Here is a 23,094-nt window from a genome sequence, read left to right as displayed (position 1 = left end):
AGCATCCTCAGACATATACTTGGTTTCTAAACAGTCCCATAGTTCTTTAGAAGATTCAACATTTAGGTAAATATCAAAAAGGGAATCAGCCATACCATTGAGGATTAAACCTCTAGCGATGTAGTCATCGTTCTCCCACTTGCACCTTTTCCGAATTTGTTCAATAGTGGCATCATCACCATGATCTTCAGGAATTGGTGTGCTGAGTACGTACACCACACTCATGCTGCTCAGAAAGAAGTGCATCTTCTTTTGCCATCTCCTAAAATCAATTCCCTCAAACTTATCAAGTTTGGAGAAATTCGCCGTCATGTGTTTCATCGTAGCCGCCATCGATTATAACGAATAATTACTTTCGATTGTTGGAGGTTTTATTGAGATTTCGTGTAGGGTAAAATAATCGATAGCCGGATAAATCACTGAATCGTGGTATCACTTTCCGAAAGTAATTATTCGACCCTTATTGCCTGGGTTACACGAATATCACTTTGGGATAAGACAGAGATTAGTTCTTGTTATTGGCAGTAAACAAGAACTCTTTTGCATAAGAGTATTAAGGTGTTTTTCGTATATCTTATTCTCATAAATGATAGTCTCTATTTATAGGCACCCAAAAACAAGTATTATTCCACGATGGAGATGTTTCACTAACTAATTTCGTTTTCAAATCTAAAACAAATCCTTTACATAAAGTTGTTTGTTTTATTTCAAACATCCTAATCAAGGAAATCGTTTTCAAATCTAAAACAAATCATTTACATAAAGTTGTTTGTTTTATTTCAAACATCCAAATCAAGGAAATCGTTTTCAAATCTAAAACAAATCCTTTACATAAAGTTGTTTGTTTTATTTCAAACATCCAAATCAAGGAAATCGTTTTCAAATCTAAAACAAATCCTTTACATAAAGTTGTTTGTTTTATTTCAAACATCCAAATCAAGGAAATCTAGATTAAATCCTTTTCATAAAGTTGTTTGTTTTATTTCCACCTAGTGCAAGAATAATACTTCCGTAATCACTCAAATTTGTGATAATGGAAAACCATTTTCGGGTCCGGGCAATCTATCACTTAATGGGTGTACACTCCGTACCTCCTAACCCATTTACAAGTATAGATTAAATCCCTCAATTACACTAAATTTCTAACAGATATATGATTTAGTACTCCACTGATGAAGTAAACTTCATCAACTCTATGGAAGTAATTTTTTTTCCAAATACATATTTTGTTTCATATTTAACTAGGGGCGGAGCCAGGATCTGAAGATAAGATAGGCTTACTCGATAATTAGATAATTATAATAAAAATTCTATTCCCACGTCACGTCATAACAAAGTTTTGTATTCACATAAATAATAAGATATTTAGATAATATTTGAACAATAAATTAACTTGAATTGAGGGTGACTTAAGTAAAATAATTTATCATGGCTTATTATTTTTTATTGCAGTTGGGCTCATTGAGGGAGACACAACACCCTCTGTCCCCTCCCTGTCTCTGGTACTGTATTTAACGTCAACATATATATATCACGAATGCCGGCCGGCAGCCTTATACACTATATCTCAGTCTGTAACTGATACAGACTGAAACATTCAAAGTCTGCAGGGTATTGTAAATGTAATTTATTAATAAGTTGTTAGAAGTTAGTTATGCCGTTAATGACAGTTATCATAAGATAATATATATAATCAATGATAGGTAGTGCAGTTTCACTTTAATTCCTTACAACGTCATCATTAGAATAACTTAAAAGAATAACATAAACAACAATGCAGTGCATATAACTAGGATGAGTAGGCATGCCAATCAACAATTAATGTGAAAGAAGCAAAGACCAAGTTGAAAAAATAATTTTTCAACAGTTTAGTGTGTAGGTAACCATTTCTTTGGTGTTAAAATCTTGAAAACAAAATTCTTACAAAATTTATCAATTAAGTCATAAGAGATAAAAAAAAAAAAAAAAATCAATATCATTGGTCCACATGCCATTTTGTACAAAACATTTTTACAAAGTTTTTATACCAAGTCATAGCACTGTTGTAAAAACCACATTTACTCTCCGATTAATCTCTGATCACTCGTTATTTTAAGAGTAGCCCGTTTCTATTTTCCAAAACTCAGTTTAATTAATCGTTCGATGTCGATTAATGAGTCACGGTCAAAATCAAAATTGATCAACATTTTAACATGAATTTAAACTACAACTTTAAAGTTTTTGAACAAAATGAACAATTTTTAGACAATTATGTTAAATCTTATGTTTATATTTATAGTTTTCTTCTATATTTACACATATAACTTTTGAAATCTAATATTTAAATGTATAAAATATAATCCAATTAATCCGAATTGCCCATTACTCATTCTAAAGTTTCCACTTAGCATATAATAACGAATTTTGCAAACTTTGAGTCATAGTAATAGTTTCTAAAATATGTTAGAGAATCATTTATGGAATCAAATATTTTATGGTTTTATAAGACCCAAAATAAAATAAAATAAAAAATTAAAGTGTTGAGATGTGTGATGTATATGCAGCGTGTTGACTTTTTTACAAGCCTCCCAATACGACTTCCATTTTCCCTTCAATTAATTCAATCTAATTAATTCAATCCCCCTCAAAATCCCCAATTTCTCTCCCCAAATTCACAATACCCATGGCCAATTACAGATCAAATTCATACAATCACACCGATAAAGACATGCAATTGGATACATACAGTGGTGGATTTCAACCCAATTTCAGATCTTATAGTGTTTCTTACAAAACCCATGAATCAAACATGGATATTGTTGTTGCTGGATCAAATACTAAAGATTTTAAGCTGAAAAAAGGAAAGTCAACAAATGGGTCAGCTTCAAAAACATGGGGCTTTAGTGATCCTGAGTTTCAAAGGAAGAAAAGAGTTGCAGGTTATAAAGTTTATTCTGTTGAAGGCAAGTTTAAAGGGTCTTTTAGGAAGAGCTTTAGGTGGATTAAAGATAAGTGTACAAATGTTTTTTATGGATAGTTTAAATTATTATTCTTATCAAGTTTCAATATGTTACTACTATTGTATGACAAATGATACACTAGTACAATTACAATTTATAATTGTACCAATAATGTTAAAAGAAAAGAATGTACTAATCTCTTTTTCTAAGTTTATTAATCGTTATAATTGTCGTGAACGATGAATATTGAAAGATACGATTGTGATTGGAGTGTTAATTTTCAGATTAATTACTTAATATGAACTTATGTTTGTCTCATGTGTTTGTTTTGTGTGAACATATGTGAAAAATGACAACAAAAATGTTCATTCTGGTATCTCAAAGACGTTGAAACATGGAACATTTATTTACAAATGTATACGTAGTATTAAAGACAAAAATGTGAACGTGACCAAATTATGCAACAATTAGTATAAAAGTGTAATTAATATATTACAGTAGATGGTGGCCCAATATATTACTTTTCTAGGAAAATAATTTCGTGTAAACATACAAGGTTAATCTGTCCAAGTTACGGGGAAGAGCAAATATTTTTATTTAGATGTATACGGTATAGAGTGTGTTTGCTTACCTCAACATTCAGGGCGTTTAATTTCTGACCTCTGAATGACAGATAGCGCGTTTAATTTCTGACCTCTGAATGACAGATGGTGCTGAATGATTCAACATTTAGTGTTGAAACATTCTCCAAACCATTAAACACCTGAATTTTATGTTATATTTTCTTTAAATTATGTAGTATTAAGAACACTTATTCAAAAGTTTTATTCAATACTTAATCATTCAATTTTATCAAACGCATCATTAGTCGAGTTATCTCACATGATTTTCCTGATTTTTTTTTTGTGTTTGTGTGTGTGTGTGTGTTAGAGACAATTAAACTTTCCTTATTTAAGAATTAAGATGGTATAATTTAAACAATTAAACAAAGTTCATACTGTTATAATTCAGTAGGCTTATAACTACCTTTAATGGTTATAAGAACAAAGAGAGAAAAAGAGAGAAGAAGGAGAGAAGAAATATTGATATTGATATTTCAAGAGAAATGGTGCACCTTAAATGGTTACCATACATGTCTATTTATAGTATAAAATATTACTATGCAAGAAATATAATAATAATAAAATTAACATCCAATCTAGATATTTTTTAACACAATCTAGATATTTTATAACACTCCCCCTTGGATGACAATTTTATTAGAGAATAACTATTACTGCCTCGTTAAAAACCTTGCTAAAGAAAACCCATTGGGATAAAACTTTAGCTAAGGAAAAAAGAGTGCAGCATAGAGTTGACTCACCCTCAAATAGGCAACGCCTGAGTTGTTACATCTTCTGAACATGTCTCATGCCAATATTATGAACGTGTGTTCTGAAAATAGCAGTTAGTAGTGCTTTGGTATAAAGATCAGCAGAGTTGTTGATTGAACGTATCTCATTTTAATCTGGTTGTCTTTTACGATATCTTGAGTATATGAGAAAAATCTGAGGTTTTCATCTGAAACTGTATCATCTAAATCTTTTATGTACAAGTTTGGCCCTCGTGATTTGTCTACAGTCTCCTTCATGGTTTGTTCAAACCGTTGTTTCAGTTCCTATTCCCTTTCAGTCTTTTTCTGAGCCTTACCAATATACCATTCTTTTCCATCAAACTTATGACCGTTAAGACCGTTTATAGCTTTAGCGCCTCGTCAGCATTTATGTTTTGTTCTGTCATTTTTGATACTCTTCTTTCATTTGTATTATGTAAGCTGTATTATCTTCATAGATAGTTGTTACGCTTTTATAGCGTTCTAGTCCACAAGAATCAATAATGATTTGTATCATTGATCTTAACTAAAATCATTCCCGAGTAGCTTCATGTAATGCAATCACTTCGGCATGATTTGATGATGTTGCAACAAGTGTTTGTTTTGAGAACGTCATGATATTGCGGTGCCTCCATTTAGGAATACATATCCTGTTTGAGATTTAGCTTTATGTAGATCGGATAAATAATCTGCATCTGTATAACCAAACAAATCTTGTTTCGAGTTGTTAGAATAAAATAATTATAAATCAGTAGTTCCCCGAAGGTATCAAACTATTTGTTTGATCCCATTCCAATGTCTTTTGGTAGGGGCTGAGCTGAACCTTGTCAACAAATTAACTGCAAAAGAAATGTCAGATCTTGTATAATCTATAAGATACATAAGAACCTCAATTGCACTAAAATATGGAACTTCCGATCTGTTAAGATTTTCATGATCTTTCATTTCAAAATAATTCTTTAGAAGTTGAATGATTTCATAGATCTCTTTATTCGTTCATATGATGTTAAGAACATTGACATAAACAACTACGATCTCATATCCGAACATTGTTTTTATAAAACATACGTGCAAAATAAGTTTATATTTATACCTTTTTTTTTATCAAGTAGTCATTTAATCGGTTATACCACATATGTCCCGTTTGTATAAACCCACTTAGAAATCTTTGTGATTTAATGGAATATATTCCCTTGGGTTTTACATTAGATGCTTATGATACCTTAACCCTTTAGGTATATTCATATATATCACTATTAAGTGATCCATACAGATAAGTAGTAACAACATTCATGAGATGCATTTAAATAACTACCAGGTTGATTAAGTATCTAATAAGTAATTGTATCCATTAGAGGAGGATAATTTTTCCTCCTAATTCATTTCTGGTCTTTGTGGGAAATATTGAGTTACAAGTCTAGTTTTGCCTTGTAACTTCATTTGCACATTTCTTTTCGGATAAAAATTCATTTGTATCCCATACGTTTCACATCTTTAAAAGTGATAACGATTGATCCGAAAACTTTTCTTTTATCGAGCGATTCTAATTCAGCTCTTATTGCTCCTTTCCATTGAGCTCAATCATGTCCATTTTGTATATTCAATGACAGATTTTAGTTCCAGATCATCATCTTTATTCATGATGTCATTGTAACATTATATGAAAATATCTCATAGAGATTTTAGTTTCATTTCGGTTCCATAATATTGCATAATTTATCGCAATTTTAGTATTTACATTTATCAATATCCTCTGCAGAAGGAATATTGATTTGTGGTTCTTCTTGAACACTTTCTCTTACCTCATTATCAGCTGATTTTCTTTTTCGAGGATTTTTATCTTCGGAACCAATTGATCTTCCACGTTTGATGCGTGGCAAAGACTCAACAGTGACATTATTGCCAGCTTTTGGAATTTCAGTTCGAGCTGGAGCATTTATCGCTAGTATATATGATTTAGTCACTTTTTTATATCTGTAAATGCATAAAGTAATTAATTTGCAAGTTCTTGCATATGCATTATTTTTGAACTTTCGTTTCACATTCTTTTGTGCGAGTTCAATATACCTTAATTGATGTTCACATCATGAAGCATCATTTTATTTTTTATTTTTATTTCTCCCCCTAATCTAGGGAACAATGTTTTATTAAAATGACAATCAGCAAAACGTGCTGTAAAAACATCACCCATCATGGGTTCAATATATCTTATGATTGAAGATGTTTTATATCCAAAATATATTATCATCTTTCTTTGAAGAACCATTTTATTGTGTTGTGGTGATACAATTGGAACATACACTGCACAACCAATGTTTTAAGGTAGAAAATATTTGGCTCTTGGCCAAAATCAAGTATTAAGTGAAAATATTTACGACTTCCACATGGTATAATGCGAATTAATGTCGCAGCATGTAAATTTACATGTCCACATATAAATATTGAGAGATTTGTACTCATTATTAATTGTCTAGTTATTAGCTGTAAGCGTTTATCTATTGATTCAGCTAAACCAATTTTGTGTATGCACATGAGCAACTGGATGTTCAACAACAATCCCTGTAGATATATAATGATCATTAAATGCTTGAGATGTTAACTCACCAGCATTATCAAGTCTCATCCTTTTAATGGTGTAATCAGAATAATGTGTTCTCAATTTAATAATTTGTGCAAGAAACTTTGCAAATGCCATATTACGGCTTGATAACATACAAATATGAGACCATCCGCTAGATGCGTCTATTAGAACCATGAAATATCAAAATGGTTCACATGATGGATGAATTGGTTCATATATCTTACCTTGAATTCTTTCAAGAAACATTTGTGATTCTTTTTCACAATATACTTTTCATTAATCACCACATGTGCTTTCCATTAATCACCATATGTGTCTTTTTTTTTTTTATTTATAAATCACCATATGTGTTTTTTTTTTTTTTATCATATATCCTTTTCACCATATACGCTTTTAATCATATGCGCTGTGTTTTTCACCATATGCGCTTTTAATCATATGCGATTTTCATCATATGCGTTGTGCTTTTCATCATATTCGCTTTTTATCATATGCGCTTATCATATGCGATGCGCTTTTTATCATATGCGTTTTTTTATGTGAATAGTAAATTAATTAATTTCATTTTACTATTCATATGAATTAATTTAGATTTACTATTTTGTTAATTGAGTAATATATATATACATCATATACTTGTGACTCCGAAGGCTCAAATGAATTTGACCATATAGTTATACGTTGTACCTTGCACATTAATTTTCAGTAGAAGCTTTAGATGCATATTATTTTCAGTAGAAGCTTTAGATGCACTTTTTTTTAATCACCAAATACCACAAACACTTTGTTTGCGTTTGTTCATAGTCATCAATGAAAACCATTTTCTTTAATTTTATTTTATACAATAAAATTAACGCATCATTATTCTTTTCAAAAACAATAATCTATTGTTATTGTTCACTTGTGCCATGTTTAACAACAAAAGTCAACAACCTCTGTCTTGTTTGTTGTGGCAACCAAAAACAACCTTTGCTTTTGTTACCGAGAATCCAAGACCAAAAAACAATTAATTTTTAATTAATCTTTTATCAAAATCATAAATGATTTTATTGATCTACGTTGATATGGCCATAAAGAATTGACGGCTGACCTACTTTTGTAAGTGTATTTCGGCTATCATCTCGAAAACGCACAACGACCTTTTTTTTTTTTTTATGAACTATTTGTTTCATATCTAGCTTAGGCAATTATTGTGAACATTTGGTCCCTATAAGAGCATTTATTTTTTAGACTTTTAGTTGATTTGTACTTGTCACAATTAGGGATAGCACCCGCGGGTCGTGGATGCGGATCCATTGGATCCATCACCCGTACCCGCGGATTTTTTTTAAGAGACATCCAATTGAACCCTTGTTCGTTGAAACAATTTGACTATATTTTTACTCCCCATTATTAAAAGGGCCATTTTGATGCACACTCTTAAAAAAAATAATTTGTTTTTTAAGTTTTATTATTCAACCTCCTTTTTTCAACGGTCACGTTTTTAACAAAAACATTTGACAAGTTTGGAAAAAAGTTTTTTATTGATTATCATCAAAAGTTTTCTATTGTCACTCTACTGGATGAAATTATGGCATACAACCAAAATTGCAACCCAACACTACATAAGAACAAAAAGGTTGTTTTTAATTAACATATGTATATGTGTTAAACTCGGAATAATAATAACTTATTTTAGAAAATTAACATAAGACATGTTGAAACATTTTTGTCACATTTAGCTCATCAAGTCTAATACTTATCATTGATAGATTTTATCACGTCTAGGAGATGTTTACTTTTTTCTTGTATTAAGTCCTACTTTCATTTACCTTTGTTTGGAAAAAAGTTTTTTTTTACTTTGCTTTCCCCCTTTCTGTAAAACTCATTTAAACACTTTCTTTGTTTTTTTTTTTTTTAAAAAAAACTTCCTTTTTTTTTACGTTACCCGTAAATTATAAATATATAAAAAAAACTTTTTGTTTAAAATTTTTTTCTAGTTTTTAAAAGGCCACTTGACCAATTTTTTAATTCTTTCACAACACCTGATATCGTGATCGTGACCTTTCACCAAAGCAAGAGATATTCTTGATAAACTAAACACGGACTCGTGTTTGAAATTGTCGGCCACAAAAAAATTCATTTGATAAAAGTATATATATTTTTTTTAGTTATAGAAGGAGACCACTTCATTTTCAATACTTCATTTTTGACAAAAAACTATTCCATTTTACCATCCCCTTTTTTTTCTTACTTTAACTTTTAAGATATACTTTTAATAAAAATACAAACTACTTTTTCTTATTTTAACTTTTAAGATTTACTTTTAATAAAAATACAAACTACTTTTTGTATTTTAACTTTTAAGATTTACTTTTAATAAAAGTACAAACTACTTTTTCTTATTTTAACTTTTAAGATTTACTTTTAATAAAAATACAAACTATTTTTTTATTTTAACTTTTAAAATTATAAATTTAAGAATAAACATTAGTATGCATGAAATAAATAATGATTAATTGCATAAGTAATCATAAATGTTAGATAACATATAAAGACCCCGTCGTATTCGTATTGATCGGAATTAATCTCGACCCATGGTACCGTGTTGTCAAATGACGTGTTGCGTACATAAAGTACCGTGTTGTCAAATGACGTGTTGCGTACAATCATGAGGTCTTATTAACATAAATATAAATGTTAGTGAAGTTAATAAGAGTTAGATTACAGAAAATATAATTCAGGTGGTATAACCGACCATATATAACTTAAATAACATAAATATAAATGTTAGTGAAGTTAGTAAAAGTTAGATTACAGAAATATAATTCAGGTGGTATAACCGACCATATATAACTTAAATAACATAAATATAAATGTTAGTAGTCCAAAATTTGATATATTCGAGTCTGAAAATTATTAATAATTTCATACCTTGATTAGTGATTCGTGATCGTTTGAGATATCTTTTAATTACACTAAGCTTTTCGTGCTGATAACGTGTTATAATTCAGTAGGCTTATAACTACCTTTAATGGTTATAAGAACAAAGAGAGAAAAAGAGAGAAGAAGGAGAGAAGAAATATTGATATTGATATTTCAAGAGAAATGATGCACCTTAAATGGTTACCATACATGTCTATTTATAGTATAAAATATTACTATGCAAGAAATATAATAATAATAAAATTAACATCCAATCTAGATATTTTTTAACACAATCTAGATATTTTATAACACATACAATGAAACCTTTAAGCACATTAATTCTTGAAATGAACATTTCAATCAAGAAATATAAGCTTCAATTTGAATTTTACTCAAATGTTAGACCTCCAAAATTCTTGGGCAATTAAATGGCCTATCATACTCCACATTTTGGATACTTCTTGTTGTAGATGATAACTACATTATATAATCTTTCAAAAATCTTTTAAATCGCCGAGTACTTAGAGTACCTGCTAATGCTGCTGCAAACACTAGTCATCCATATTTACACGAGATTGTTGCATGTGGTTTGGATGCATCGCCTTATATTTGCATGCGGCTTTGTGCTCTATAATTAAACAAGCACATACTCGGATAAAGCAGCAGCACCTATAAGTCCAAGTAGCGTCATTACGGAAACAATGTTTGCCATTGGTGCAGAAGAAGCTGATGAGAAGTAAATATTGTGTGAGCTGCTGTCACCATTAAATCCTCTCACAGTCATCGCCTATGAAGATACAACACCAAATATTAGTAGAAAGATTTAAACTTTATGAGTCTTGTACAGTTGTAAACGTTGGAATGTCAAATTCAAATTCTGCATATTGATATATGTGCCCGAGTTTTCATCATACTATATAGATATAGAAAATTAATCTTTTCAACAAGGTGACCATGACGTATATAAAGTGGTTTAAAATCCAGTTAACAAAAAAAAAAATGGTTACGAAATCAAGAAAGATGAATCTATCAAACCTGGGTAATCTGCTCTGCGTGATTAAATATATTTTTGAAGATCCGGCGCATGTACGTGAAGAAAACTGCAATTTACAGGGTATGCTTTATATTAGAAACTTAGGGTTTTGTTTACCTCTTAATTGGATGGTTCAGCGTGAACCATTCAGCATTAAGTGCGTTTGCGTTTGTTTATGACCTCTAAATGACATATGATTCTGAATGGTTCAGCATTTCAAATTTGTAACAATCTCTTAACTATTAATAAATACGGAGTACTTTTTATGGGTTGGCTTGATTCGCAAACACTTGTGTCCTTTTCAAGAATTATTTATAAATAATCATTATTGCCTTTATGATCTATTATAGCAAACTGTAATATAACACTAAGGATTCACTTCTTATACAGCGCTTTCAGCAGGTTCAACCCAATTGACCCGTTGTCTCTACAGATTTTTCAACCCATTTGGCCGTAGACATAATTCTTAACCCAAATCGACCATTCATAATTAAGGGGTCAAAATCCAGGTTCCAGAGATTTCTTGATGTAGAACCTAACGTAAATTGAAAAGATATACGATTTTATATTAGGAGAGTTGCAAAACCATGATGTATATTGATGCAGGATGTATGAGAATGAATGGGCCAGGCCAAGTGTGGTTACCATCTTATTGGGCCGAGCATATATGTGGGCTGAATTATCGGGTTGGCCAAGGATAGAAAATTTGGCTACAGGAAGTTGCACGGAACAAGGATTACTTGTTTACAAAGTTTATTTTAGTTTCTATGTTTATCTTATTTTATTATATTTATGTATTTGGTTTCCAAGTTTCTAGATTTTTATTTGGAGTATTTATATTTGCTTGAAGGTTATTGAAAGGGCGGACTATTATTATCTTTGTTAATGTTTACGTGAGAAATAAAACAAGCCGAGGGCTTTTGTTTTGTTTAATTCTATCATTCAATTTTGTTTCTGTTTGGTCACGATTCTCAGCATTATATATTACATTGTACCTTCAACTGTCTCCATAGTAGCCAACTGTTGCCAATTTATTCTCCGAGAAACAATCCCCAACGCCACAATTCGTACCTGCCAGGAATAAATTACTACACAAGTAATGAGATGATTCCATTCATATATACATTAAAGAAAGTAATGGACCAAATCCAACTCACCTCATCGAAGACTAGGTTAATAAATCTCAATGATAGTAGAAGAGTAAGAATAACTTCGGCAACAGGAACACCAACATATGCTAATGGCTTTATAAACCACTGTAGAGCGAAAGCAAGTTGTTCCGGTGTGGTAGTGGTCAAACAAAGACTTGCACTTTGAAAAATCTACCAAAAAAAATAATAATAATAAAAAAATCATATAAGATCCAGATTCTTTGTAAATCGGCATGACGATGGACCATGGCAAACAATTTTGATCATCAACAATTATCAAGATAAAATAGAATGACAATTTTTATTTTTCTTTGATTCGACTCTTATCTAAAACAAAAGGTTTTATAATGTAATTAGAAGTTCGCCTCAAGCATGAAAAGAACTGATAAACAATGATAGTTGGCCTAATTGTATTAGCCAAGGCTCTAAAAGCAGTGATCATGACTTCAAGGCTTGTCACCTACATGTTGCAAAATGGGCGGGCCACAATGCTAGGGTAATATGACAAAACGGGTCCTAGTGTCAAATAGGATTGCAAAAAACGTAATATTTTTAATGGTAATTTAATCTCTTGAACAAGATGATTTATTTGTTTTCATGGAATAGAATTACATTATGGACAACCTTCGACCCTTTTATTGCATCCAACCAGTTCCCTCATAAGTGGAACTTTTTTATTCACCCATTTGACCAATTACATAATACTAAATAAAATTGAACTTGAATTGACCTATCAAGTAGATGGGTCAATTTGCCACCCATAACAGTGTATGAGTTTCTGTATGGTTTCGGACACACACAAAATGAAGGATAAAAGGAACTTACGGTAAAGGTTAAGCAAGCAGATGATTTATTTGTTTTCATGGAATAGAATTACATTATGGACAACCTTCGACCCTTTTATTGCATCCAACCAGTTCCCTCATAAGTGGAACTTTTTTATTCACCCATTTGACCAATTACATAATACTAAATAAAATTGAACTTGAATTGACCTATCAAGTAGATGGGTCAATTTGCCACCCATAACAGTGTATGAGTTTCTGTATGGTTTCGGACACACACAAAATGAAGGATAAAAGGAACTTACGGTAAAGGTTAAGCAAGCAGATGTGCTGGCTACAGACAATCCTTTTCGTGTCAGCTGCAACGGTCCTACTTTAAACAACAGATACGAATAACCATCAAAAGAAGGTGGAATACTGGGCAAACCCATCATTGAAGGTGGTGGTGTTCTCGACTGCACAACCATGGGAGCACTATCAGCACCGAGCCCCAACATCAAGAACAGAATCCCAGATAGTAAAGTAACTCTTCCTAATTGATCCTAGAAACATTATTTGGGATTCATAGGCATTAGCACGATACTATTGTTCAAAACGGAATACACATCTAAAAAATAAATCGAAATGGTCATGATACATACCACCCAAACTTGTCTTGGCTGAATCCAAACGGATAACAAAGCTAAAAACCCAATTAATCCAAAACGCATGTATATATGTGACCTTGCTGGTAACATGACTAAAACAAGAAGCCATGCCTGCACAAACAAAACCATACTCGTTCTATAGTTATACCCAAATTTAAGGTAATCCTAGAATGAGTTTCAGATAGCTACTGGTGACAATCTATCTTTAACAATGAAAATTGATAAAATAAATAAGGACTCATAACTATAGATATATACAAAAACACCCATCAGAACCATGGTATTAGACTTTAGAACACATACTTCGCATAAAATGTACAGATGAGCATACAATTTGTGAGAAATGGTCCCGTATGAATATTAACCCTCTTTCACATAATTGTATGTATGCTAAATTGGGTTTGAATTTAAATTCAAGTTTTGAATTTGGCTGTGAAATAGTAGTAAGTATGTTCCCAAATTAAAAACCCACGAACCAAAAGCTAAAAAGATTGAAACTTTATTTACCAATTTAATTCTGGAATCAACGGAATGCAAGAAAGTTGTGGGTGAAGATATAAACTGACAAATTGGACTAGAAGTTGCCCCTGCAATCGACCTCAGAATTTTCTCAGCTGAAATTAAATCTTTCGGTATCAATCGTTCCCAGTTTGGCGAATTAGAATCACTGTTTTGACTACATTTGATTAGGGTTTGAAACGGAGTTTTGCGCTTGTAATTTAGGGAAGAGAGAGTATAATTTAGGGTTTTTGGGTTTTGGGGAAGTTGATAAGTAAAGAAGATAAGGGGGTTGTGTGAAGAGAAGTAATGTGGATTGAAATTGGAAATTGGGTGGATTTGGACCAGTGGGGTGAACATTTGATTGACTCTTTTCAAGTAAAGCTTATGCTTTTGCTTCAATGGAGTCTGATGATTATACAAAGAAACAGAGCTTGTGGCTCCCCCATCTGTTCTCTTTTCTTAAACAAAGTTGATCGAGTAGTTAAACTTGGAAGACTAATTATACAAGTAGTTAAACTTTTTGATCCATCTAACCTCTTGTTTTATAAATTTAAAAGTTGATCTTATTTATCATTCTATGTATAATTAAATGTATAATAATAGATTAGATATAGATTGATTAAAAAGTGGTATGTGAGGATCATCACTCATATTACACAACAAAAATCTTGCGTCTACAAATATTATTGGAATATAAGATGTACCGCAATTAGATTCGTTCTTCTACTGTGATGACTCGGAAATTTTCGATCAAATTTAAACTTTATCTTTATATCATTCCGACACGATAAGCAGAGTCTGTAATGTTGAAATCTCAAAAACTTTTAATTATGTTCATATGACCAATTACCCTACGACTGCTCTCGACGATTCACGAACAATTATGTGTAAATAGATATGTATGAATATATACATATGTGTGATTGTTAAATTAAGAAATATTAATGAAACATTAAATGTTTGGTTAGTATGAGAATAAGTGCGAAGTCTATTATATGGCTTGAAAACATTAACAAAGTATTATGTATAATACTTTACATGAACATATTTGATTTAACATATTTATCGATAGAATTAGAAGATAATATCAAATGATTTAATTATCAGATACATTGAATTATGATTACGAGTCTCTGTTGAGAGGTCCACTTTGATTTAGGAAATTTCCTTTTTAACGGTATTCGGAATAATTAGTGACCTACGAGTAAGAACAAATACGTCAATTAACGATAGCTGGACAAAGGTTAGTAGAAATTCCTACTTAGCTTTCAATACATGCCCTACAATAATTGCCCCGTGATTTTAAAAAGATAAAATTAATTAACCTTCATATTATGTATTGCGAAAGTAAAATTAGGGAATATAGGTAAAGTGTAAATAATCCATATAGAAAATTATAATATTTCCTTCCATGTAAATATTTATGTAGTAATATTAAATTGTTATATTAAAATTATTATTATTAAGTATTAACATTATTATTATTGTTTTATCAATTTTTATTATTATTATTACCATTATTACTAAAATTATAATTACTATTAAAATTATTAAAAATTATCATCATTAGTAATATCATTATTTATTGATTATTATTATCATTAATAATTATTAAAATCGTTATTATTTAATAATATTATTATTATTAATATAATTATTTATTAATTATTAAATATATATATATATATATATATATATATATATATATATATATATATATATATATATATATATATATATATATATATATATATATATATATTATAAGTGTACGAAATCAGCTCCCATCTCTATCTGTTATTTAATTTTTTTTTTGTTTTATCTCATTTTTTCTTCTCTGCTTGTGAACCCCGGTCGACATCATCTCCATTACACAACAAATCGATCGTATTCTTGTTACTAGTCTTCAATTATTCGAATAATAGCTTGAATATAACTGCTGTAAATCGCTACTGATGGGAAATCAAACAGAAATATTAGGAACGTACCCATTTTACTCTGTCCGTGTCAAAAATTTTCAAAAGCTCGAATTCGTTTTAGTTTTTCAAAATCTATAATTGCAGTTGTGTTAGGAATATTTTAAACAAACTAACTGCAAAATATCACGATCCAATTCCTCATATCGAATGCGAATTTTGGAGTCAAAGTTTCTAAATAAAAAGTCAACCCATTTGTTCTTCGTGAAATTTGAAGTTGTTTTGATGTTTCAGAATCAATTGAGGATATGGAACGTCTCTAATGATGATTTGCAACCTATCTTATGTTATAAACATTGTCCAAAAAGATCTCAAAATCAAAACCATAATTTTTTTTTGTTAAAAACGTGCGACAGCAGCAGCAGGTACCCTGATTCATTTTTTTCGTTTTCAATTAATTTAGGGATTGATATATACCGATTACATCTTGTTAGAGAGTCCTAAAACTAAATTATAATTCATTGGTAATTAGTTGAATCGTTCTGATATGGGAAAAAGATGAAAACAGATAATTTCGGGTTATTCTTATTTAGAAAAGGTATAGAACAGAAAAGCAGACATGGTGGTATGGTCGTGTGGATGTTTGTTTTAACAATTGGTCAGGGGTTCGAGCCCTGCTAGGGGCTGCTATTTTTTTTTTTTGGGAACACATTTCCTTTGAGGTAGTCTATTCTTCTTTATTATTGTTATTAGTTTATCATCATCATCATCATTATTATTATTATTATTATTATTATTATTATTATTATTATTATTATTATTATTATTATTATTATTATTATTATTATTATTATTATTATTGTTATTATTGTTATTATTAATTGATGTTATTATTACTAGTATTAATATTATTGTTATTGTTATTATTATTAATATAAGTATTAGTTATTATTTATTATTACTATCATGAATATAATTACAATTATTATTATTATCATTATTGATATTACTAATGTCATATTATTATCTTTAATAATAAGATTCCTATTATTATTATTTTTATTTGTATTAAGTAGTAGATATTATTATCATTTCATTGTTATTAAAAATTAATGTTATTATCATTATTATTAGTAATATAATAATAATTATTATTAATAATATTATTATTAGTAAATGTATTATTATAGATACTATAGTTACTATTATTATTACAATTATCATTATTATTATTGTCATTAGTAGAAAAATTATGATTTAATTTTTGTTATAAGTATTGTTATTATTATCATTACTAATATCATTACTGTAATTATTATTAATATCAGTATTGTCATCATCATAATCAAAAACGATTTTTATTACTACAATAAACGTTATTTAACCAAATAAATATTATTTATACGAAACTATACTTAGAAGTAATATTACATATAAATATGTATTAATCCTATTAACAATCTATATATAAACATTTATATATATCAAATTAGGTATTTTTAAAATAATAAGTTATATATATATTAATAAAATCATATAAATATTAATCTTTTTGAATATATATATAAAGTAAATATATATAATATATGAAATTGTTCGATTACAAGTATATGTATTAATATACAGATGAATGATATAGGTTCGTGAATCCGAGGCCAACCCTGCATTATTCAGTTGTTCAATATCGTCATAAGTATTTTTACTATAAAATACATTATTGTGAGTTTCATTTGCTCCTTTTTTAAATGCTTTTGCAATATATATTTTTGGGACTGAGAATACATGCACTTTTATAAATGATTGACGAAATAGATACAAGTAATTGAAACTACATTCTATGGTTGAATTGTTATACCGGATATCGCCCTTGTTGAACTTGGTAGCCTAAGAATTGGTGTTTATTATAATTGCCACCAATTGACGTGAATCCTAAAGATAGATCTATGGGCCTTGACACGCCCCAGTCAGAGAATTTGAACTGCTTTAGTACTTTGATGTTTATATGTTTGGGGATATTCTAGATGCATTTTGTTAATGTCGATTACCAGGTGTTCAATCCATATGAATGAATTTTAAACACTTGCGAGTGTATAGTTATTGAATAAATGAAATCTTGTGGTCTATTAAAATGATGGAAATGGATGATTATGATAAACTAATGAACTCACCAACCTTTTGATTGACACTTTAAAGCATGTTTATTCTCAGGTATTTAAAGAAATCTTTCGCTGTGCATTAGCTCTTTTTAAAGACATTACTAGGAGTCTTTCATGGCATACATTTCGAATGACGTTGCATTCGAGTCATTGAGTTCATAAGATTATTATTAAGTCAATTATAGTTTGAATAGTGTATATTATGAAAGGGTATACATGTCTGTCAATTTTCGATGTAAAGAAAGCTTATCTTTTAAAAATGAATGCAATGTTTGTAAAATGTATCATATAGAGGTCAAATACCTCGCGATGTAATCATATGTTATTGTATTCGTTCTTATGGATTATGTGATGACCCGAAAATTTTTGACTTATTTAAACCAATTCTCTATACGATTTATTATTTTAACACGCTAAACAAAGTCTGTTAGATTGAGTCTCAAAATTTTAGAACTGTTTCATATATACAATTACCTTTGATTACTCTCGACGATTCATGAACAATTATATGTATGTATATATATATGTACAAGTAAAAACGACTTTCCTACAGTAAAACCCTATTTGCTACAGTAAAAATTACTTTGCTACAGTAAAACACAATTTGCTACAGTAAAACACTATTTGCTACAGTGAACACTATTTGATGTCGACGAACTAGCAAACAAAAACAGAAAAGGCGGCCATGCGATCGCATGGCAAAAACACTGAAAACTCATGCGATCGCATGAGCTACAGTAAATCGAAAAATACTATAAAAGGTCAGTTTTGCTCGACGATATTTTTCATAAATATATCTGTAACTTAAATTTTATTTTATAATTATAATTATAATTTAAGTTTAATAATAATAAAGTATATTCGAGGGTGTTTTAATTCGGGTTTCAAACCGCTTTAAGCTAAGGAAATATTGGGTATTGTTCGGGGTATTGTTCTTGAATCCAAGGCCAACCATACAGTCGTCTACCATCATTACGTCTACGCAATTTGCCAACAATATTGAGTCTCAATATTGAACTGTGAGTTATAGATCCCTTTTTTTTAAATACTTTAAATATTTTTGGGCTGAGAATACATGCAATTTATTTTAAACGCGATAAGACACAAGTACATACTAAATTCTACACTGAGTTAAATCGGAAATCCCTTAGATTTGGTAACTAGTAGCTGCCAGTACATAGGATATGGACTGGTGGGCGCGAATAATTGTATATGGATCCATAGGGCTTGACATCCCCGTCCGATCTAGAGCGCTAGCCTTTTAACGGACGTATGTTATTTGAGTTTAAGACACGTTGGTTTGCGTGTATTAAAACGAATGGGGTAATTATCACTATAGCGTTAAGTTTAGTTACCAGGGTGCTCTGTTACGTAGAATCTATTAATTAACTTTTGATGAAATCTTGTGGTCTATCTTTACACATGTTTATGACTCGAGCAATTAAACCTATAACTCACCAACATTCGTGTTGACTTTTTAGCATGTTTTATTCTCAGGTCCTTAGAATGCTTCCGCTGTGATGTGCTTGTTGCCTGCATGGAGTCTCTCATGCTTTGTACAAAGTTTATTGCATTCAAAATAAAACTGCGTTGTGTAATAAATAATTGGACTGTGATGTCAACCTGTAAATTAAAGACTTATGTATTTTGGGGTTTTGCTTATACCTAAGCACTCGCCCACATGTTTATAACTTTCTATGTTTAGAAAGTCACTTATTTTAATGAATGCAATATTTTATCAAAACATATCATATAGAGGTCAAAACCTCACTGTGGAATCAATGATTAACGTGCCGCGTCAATAGCGATTTTGACGGGACGTTACAGTTGGTATCCGAGCTTGAGGTCATAGGGAACCAGAAATTACATTAGTGTGTTTAACTGGTAATTGTCAGGATGCATTAGTGAGTCTGGACTATGACCATATCTGTTTTTACTGATTTTTGCTTATTATTTGGTCAAAAACATTATATGTGATATATTTATATGCTAACGTAATTGTTGTTTCAATTATGTGATAGATGACTTCCTCTAATCCTATCATTTTGTACGACTCGGAATCGGACACTGAATCTATTCTATCCACAACTGAAAAGGGCGTTCCAATACCTATTAAAGAAGAAATTGTGTTAGCCGGGGAATCTCAACTCCCAGTAAACCCAGAGGAGGTTCCAGCTCCACCCAGCTTTAGTTTTCCGGAGCCACAGTATCGTTGGCATGGACCCATGATCCCTGGAGTAAACGAGGATCGTCCATTTCTAAACAAATATGGACATTGGTCCAGATATACCGCCGACGGGCGGGTTGTGCCGATTACGCCTGATAGATTTCGGTTCATGAACACCGGTACATATTCTTGCAGTTCGTCATCATATTCTCCTACACATGACTCAGACAGTTCGTCATCAGACGAGATCAGTAAGGAGGAGGATTTCGCTAATGAAATAAAAGAGATCACTAAGGAGAAATTCCAACTTGCTATAGATACTAAAAACAACCACAATAATAAAATGTCCTTAATTATTAAAAAAGAACAGGACCATTCGATCCGTAACCACCCTTATTGTATTAAACCCACTGAGGCAACGGGTACCTCAAAACCCCAACTAAAAATAAAATACACTGCCAGAATGTCTGTCGGACCATGTGCACACAAACAATTGGCAGAGAGAACCAAATGGGAAGAAGTTTCTGATAGTTCTGAATGAACGACCTCGCAACCATAAATCTTCCATGCGCTATTTTATTGCTTATGTGTGCTACTCTATCTTGTTATGTAAAATAAGCATATGTAAAATATCAGTATTGTATGGTATTGTATTATTTTGGTTTATTAATAATAAATGCATGGAATGATTATTTGTATTATTATTACTTATTATTATTATTACATAATAATGTAGTAACTCGCTATAATTTTTCATAGTGGAATATTATTAGGATTTTAGTAGTTAATTCCTTGTACTAGCTATTATGTATGAACTTAACGGGTAGGTAATACCCTAGAAATAATTATAAAATGCTAATAAGAAGAAAAGGCTTTTATAATAATCGGTTCATATTATTAATATGCTACGATTAACTATTGACAACTCATTTTACCTATAATATTCTATATGATTAAATTATATCTGTTGTGTTTATTGAAGAAACATGTCTCAAATGTCGGATGCTGAATTTGAGCAACTAGTCGAGAAACGTGTGAATGAAAGAATTGCTGCAACCGAAGCAGCAAAAGCAACAGCCGAAGCAGCAGCCAAAGCAGCAGCCGTAAACACAAATTCACGAAACGGATGCTCATACAAAACTTTTCAAGGATGCAAACCACAGACGTTTAGTGGAACTGAGGGACCAGTCGGTCTAACCCGATGGTTTGAAAAGATGGAGTCCGTTTTCAAAATCAGTAATTGTGCGAACGAAGACAAGTCAAAGTATGCTTCGTGCACGTTGCAAGATGGTGCACTTACTTGGTGGAACAATTATGCTAAAGCAGAAGGAATAGATACGGCATATGATATCTCTTGGGAAGAACTGAAAAAGATGCTAATCGAGGAGTACTGTCCTCGAAACGAGATCAGAAAAATAGAATCTGAGTTACGTAATCTGAAGGTTATCGGCGCGAATCTCAATAACTATGAAAAGCGTTTCATGGAACTAGCCTTGTTGTGTCCCGAATTGGTGCCAAATGAGAAATGAAAGATAGAAATGTATATTGACGGTTTATCGATCAATATCAAAGGAAATGTTACATCGTCCAAACCGAATACGATGCAGGAAGCCATGACAATGGCACACCAACTCATGGACCAGATCACAGAGAGTTCGATTAAGGCACCAATTACCGAAGTCAAGACAACTGAAGGAAAGAGGAAATGGGAAGACTATAAGGGCAAAAGTACTCACCTGAAGAAACAAGAAACTTTTAAAGGTAAACAAGATGGGGCAACTGCAAGTCCAAACTATAAGGGACCCCATCCGTTCTGCAAAAGATGTTACACACATCATGCAGGTTATTGTCAAGTGGTCTGTGATAAGTGCAACAAGAAAGGACATGTGGCGAAAGATTGTTATGCCACCGTTTCTGAAGTAAAGACAAAACTGACCGATGTCAAGAAATGTTTTGGATGCGGGAAGTCTGGTCACTTTATAAATCAATGCCCTGATAAGGAGAAGAACAAAGAACCCGCACGTGGGAGGGCATTTAATGTTAGTGCCAGTAAAGCACGTGAGGATCCTAATCTTGTCACGGGTATGTTTACCGTTAATAATCAACTAGCTTCTATTATGTTTGATACGGGTGCTGATAGAAGTTATATGTGTAAAGACTTTAGTTTTAAACTAAAATGTGCATCATTACCTCTAGACGATAAATATACTATTGAATTAGCTAATGGTAAACTGATAAAAGCCGATAAAATTTTCCATGGTTGCGAAATGAATCTCGCTGGTGAAACCTTCAAAATCGATTTGATACCCGTAGAATTAAGAAGTTTTGACGTAATCGTTGGCATGGACTGGATGTCCAAAACAAGAGCGGAAGTTGTTTGCGCTGAGAAAGCAATCCGCATCCCTCGTAAGGATGAAACGTCATTAATGATTTATGGGGAGAAGAGCAACTCAAAACTGAACTTTATCAGCTGTATGAAGGCCCAGAAACTTATAAGAAAAGGTTGTTATGCTATTCTGGCACATGTAAAGAAGATCGATACTGAAGAAAGAAGCATTAATGACATGCCGGTTGTAAGAGAATATCCCGGAGTATTTCCAGAAGAATTACCGGGGCTACCTCCACACAGATGTGTAGAATTCCAGATTGATCTCATACCAGGAGCTGCACCTGTAGCCCGATCTCCATATAGACTTGCACCTTCAGAAATGCAAGAATTACAAGACCAGTTGCAAGAATTATCGGACCGTGGATTTATTCGTCCTAGTTTTTCACCTTGGGGTGCTCCTATTCTGTTCGTCAAGAAGAAGGATGGATCTATGAGAATGTGCATAGATTACCGAGAATTAAACAAATTAACGATCAAGAATCGGTACCCATTACCGAGGATTGATGATTTGTTTGATCAATTGCAAGGATCAAGTGTTTATTCTAAGATT

The 23,094-nt window shown here is 31.2% G+C and overlaps 2 protein-coding genes across 2 annotated transcripts; one reads left to right on the top strand and one right to left on the bottom strand.

The window, feature by feature from the left end:
* The first annotated feature begins 2,662 nt into the window (after positions 1-2,662).
* On the top strand, positions 2,663-3,016 carry LOC139842999 (uncharacterized). The gene has a single exon (XM_071833091.1). The coding sequence runs from the start codon at positions 2,663-2,665 to the stop codon at positions 3,014-3,016; it is 354 nt and encodes a 117-aa protein (XP_071689192.1).
* A 7,417-nt stretch (positions 3,017-10,433) lies between these two features.
* Positions 10,434-14,351, bottom strand: LOC139904014 (protein ABCI12, chloroplastic-like). The gene is made up of 7 exons (XM_071885948.1): positions 13,923-14,351; positions 13,410-13,526; positions 13,074-13,310; positions 11,990-12,154; positions 11,828-11,903; positions 10,835-10,899; positions 10,434-10,586 (listed from the first exon to the last, which is right to left on the bottom strand). Exons 1-7 carry the CDS (start codon positions 14,271-14,273, stop codon positions 10,434-10,436), a joined length of 1,164 nt encoding a protein of 387 aa, XP_071742049.1. The 5' UTR covers positions 14,274-14,351.
* Between the last annotated feature and the right edge of the window lie 8,743 nt (positions 14,352-23,094).

This window comes from Rutidosis leptorrhynchoides, chromosome 4 (assembly GCF_046630445.1).
Source record: "Rutidosis leptorrhynchoides isolate AG116_Rl617_1_P2 chromosome 4, CSIRO_AGI_Rlap_v1, whole genome shotgun sequence".
Classification (NCBI taxonomy): Eukaryota; Viridiplantae; Streptophyta; class Magnoliopsida; order Asterales; family Asteraceae; genus Rutidosis; species Rutidosis leptorrhynchoides.
Note: the sequence above shows the minus strand (reverse complement) of the source record. Positions and strands in the feature narration are given on the sequence as shown.

Excerpts from the sequence above, each read along its gene's own strand:
- LOC139904014 (XM_071885948.1), bottom strand. The coding sequence starts at position 14,273 with ATGTTCACCCCACTGGTCCAAATCCACCCAATTTCCAATTTCAATCCA. Across the intron at positions 13,311-13,409 it reads AGCCAAGACAAGTTTGGGTG|GATCAATTAGGAAGAGTTAC; the intron begins GTATGTATCATG and ends TAATGTTTCTAG. Across the intron at positions 10,900-11,827 it reads TACTATGGAGACAGTTGAAG|TTTTCTTCACGTACATGCGC; the intron begins GTACAATGTAAT and ends TGTAAATTGCAG.
- LOC139842999 (XM_071833091.1), top strand. The coding sequence starts at position 2,663 with ATGGCCAATTACAGATCAAATTCATACAATCACACCGATAAAGACATG.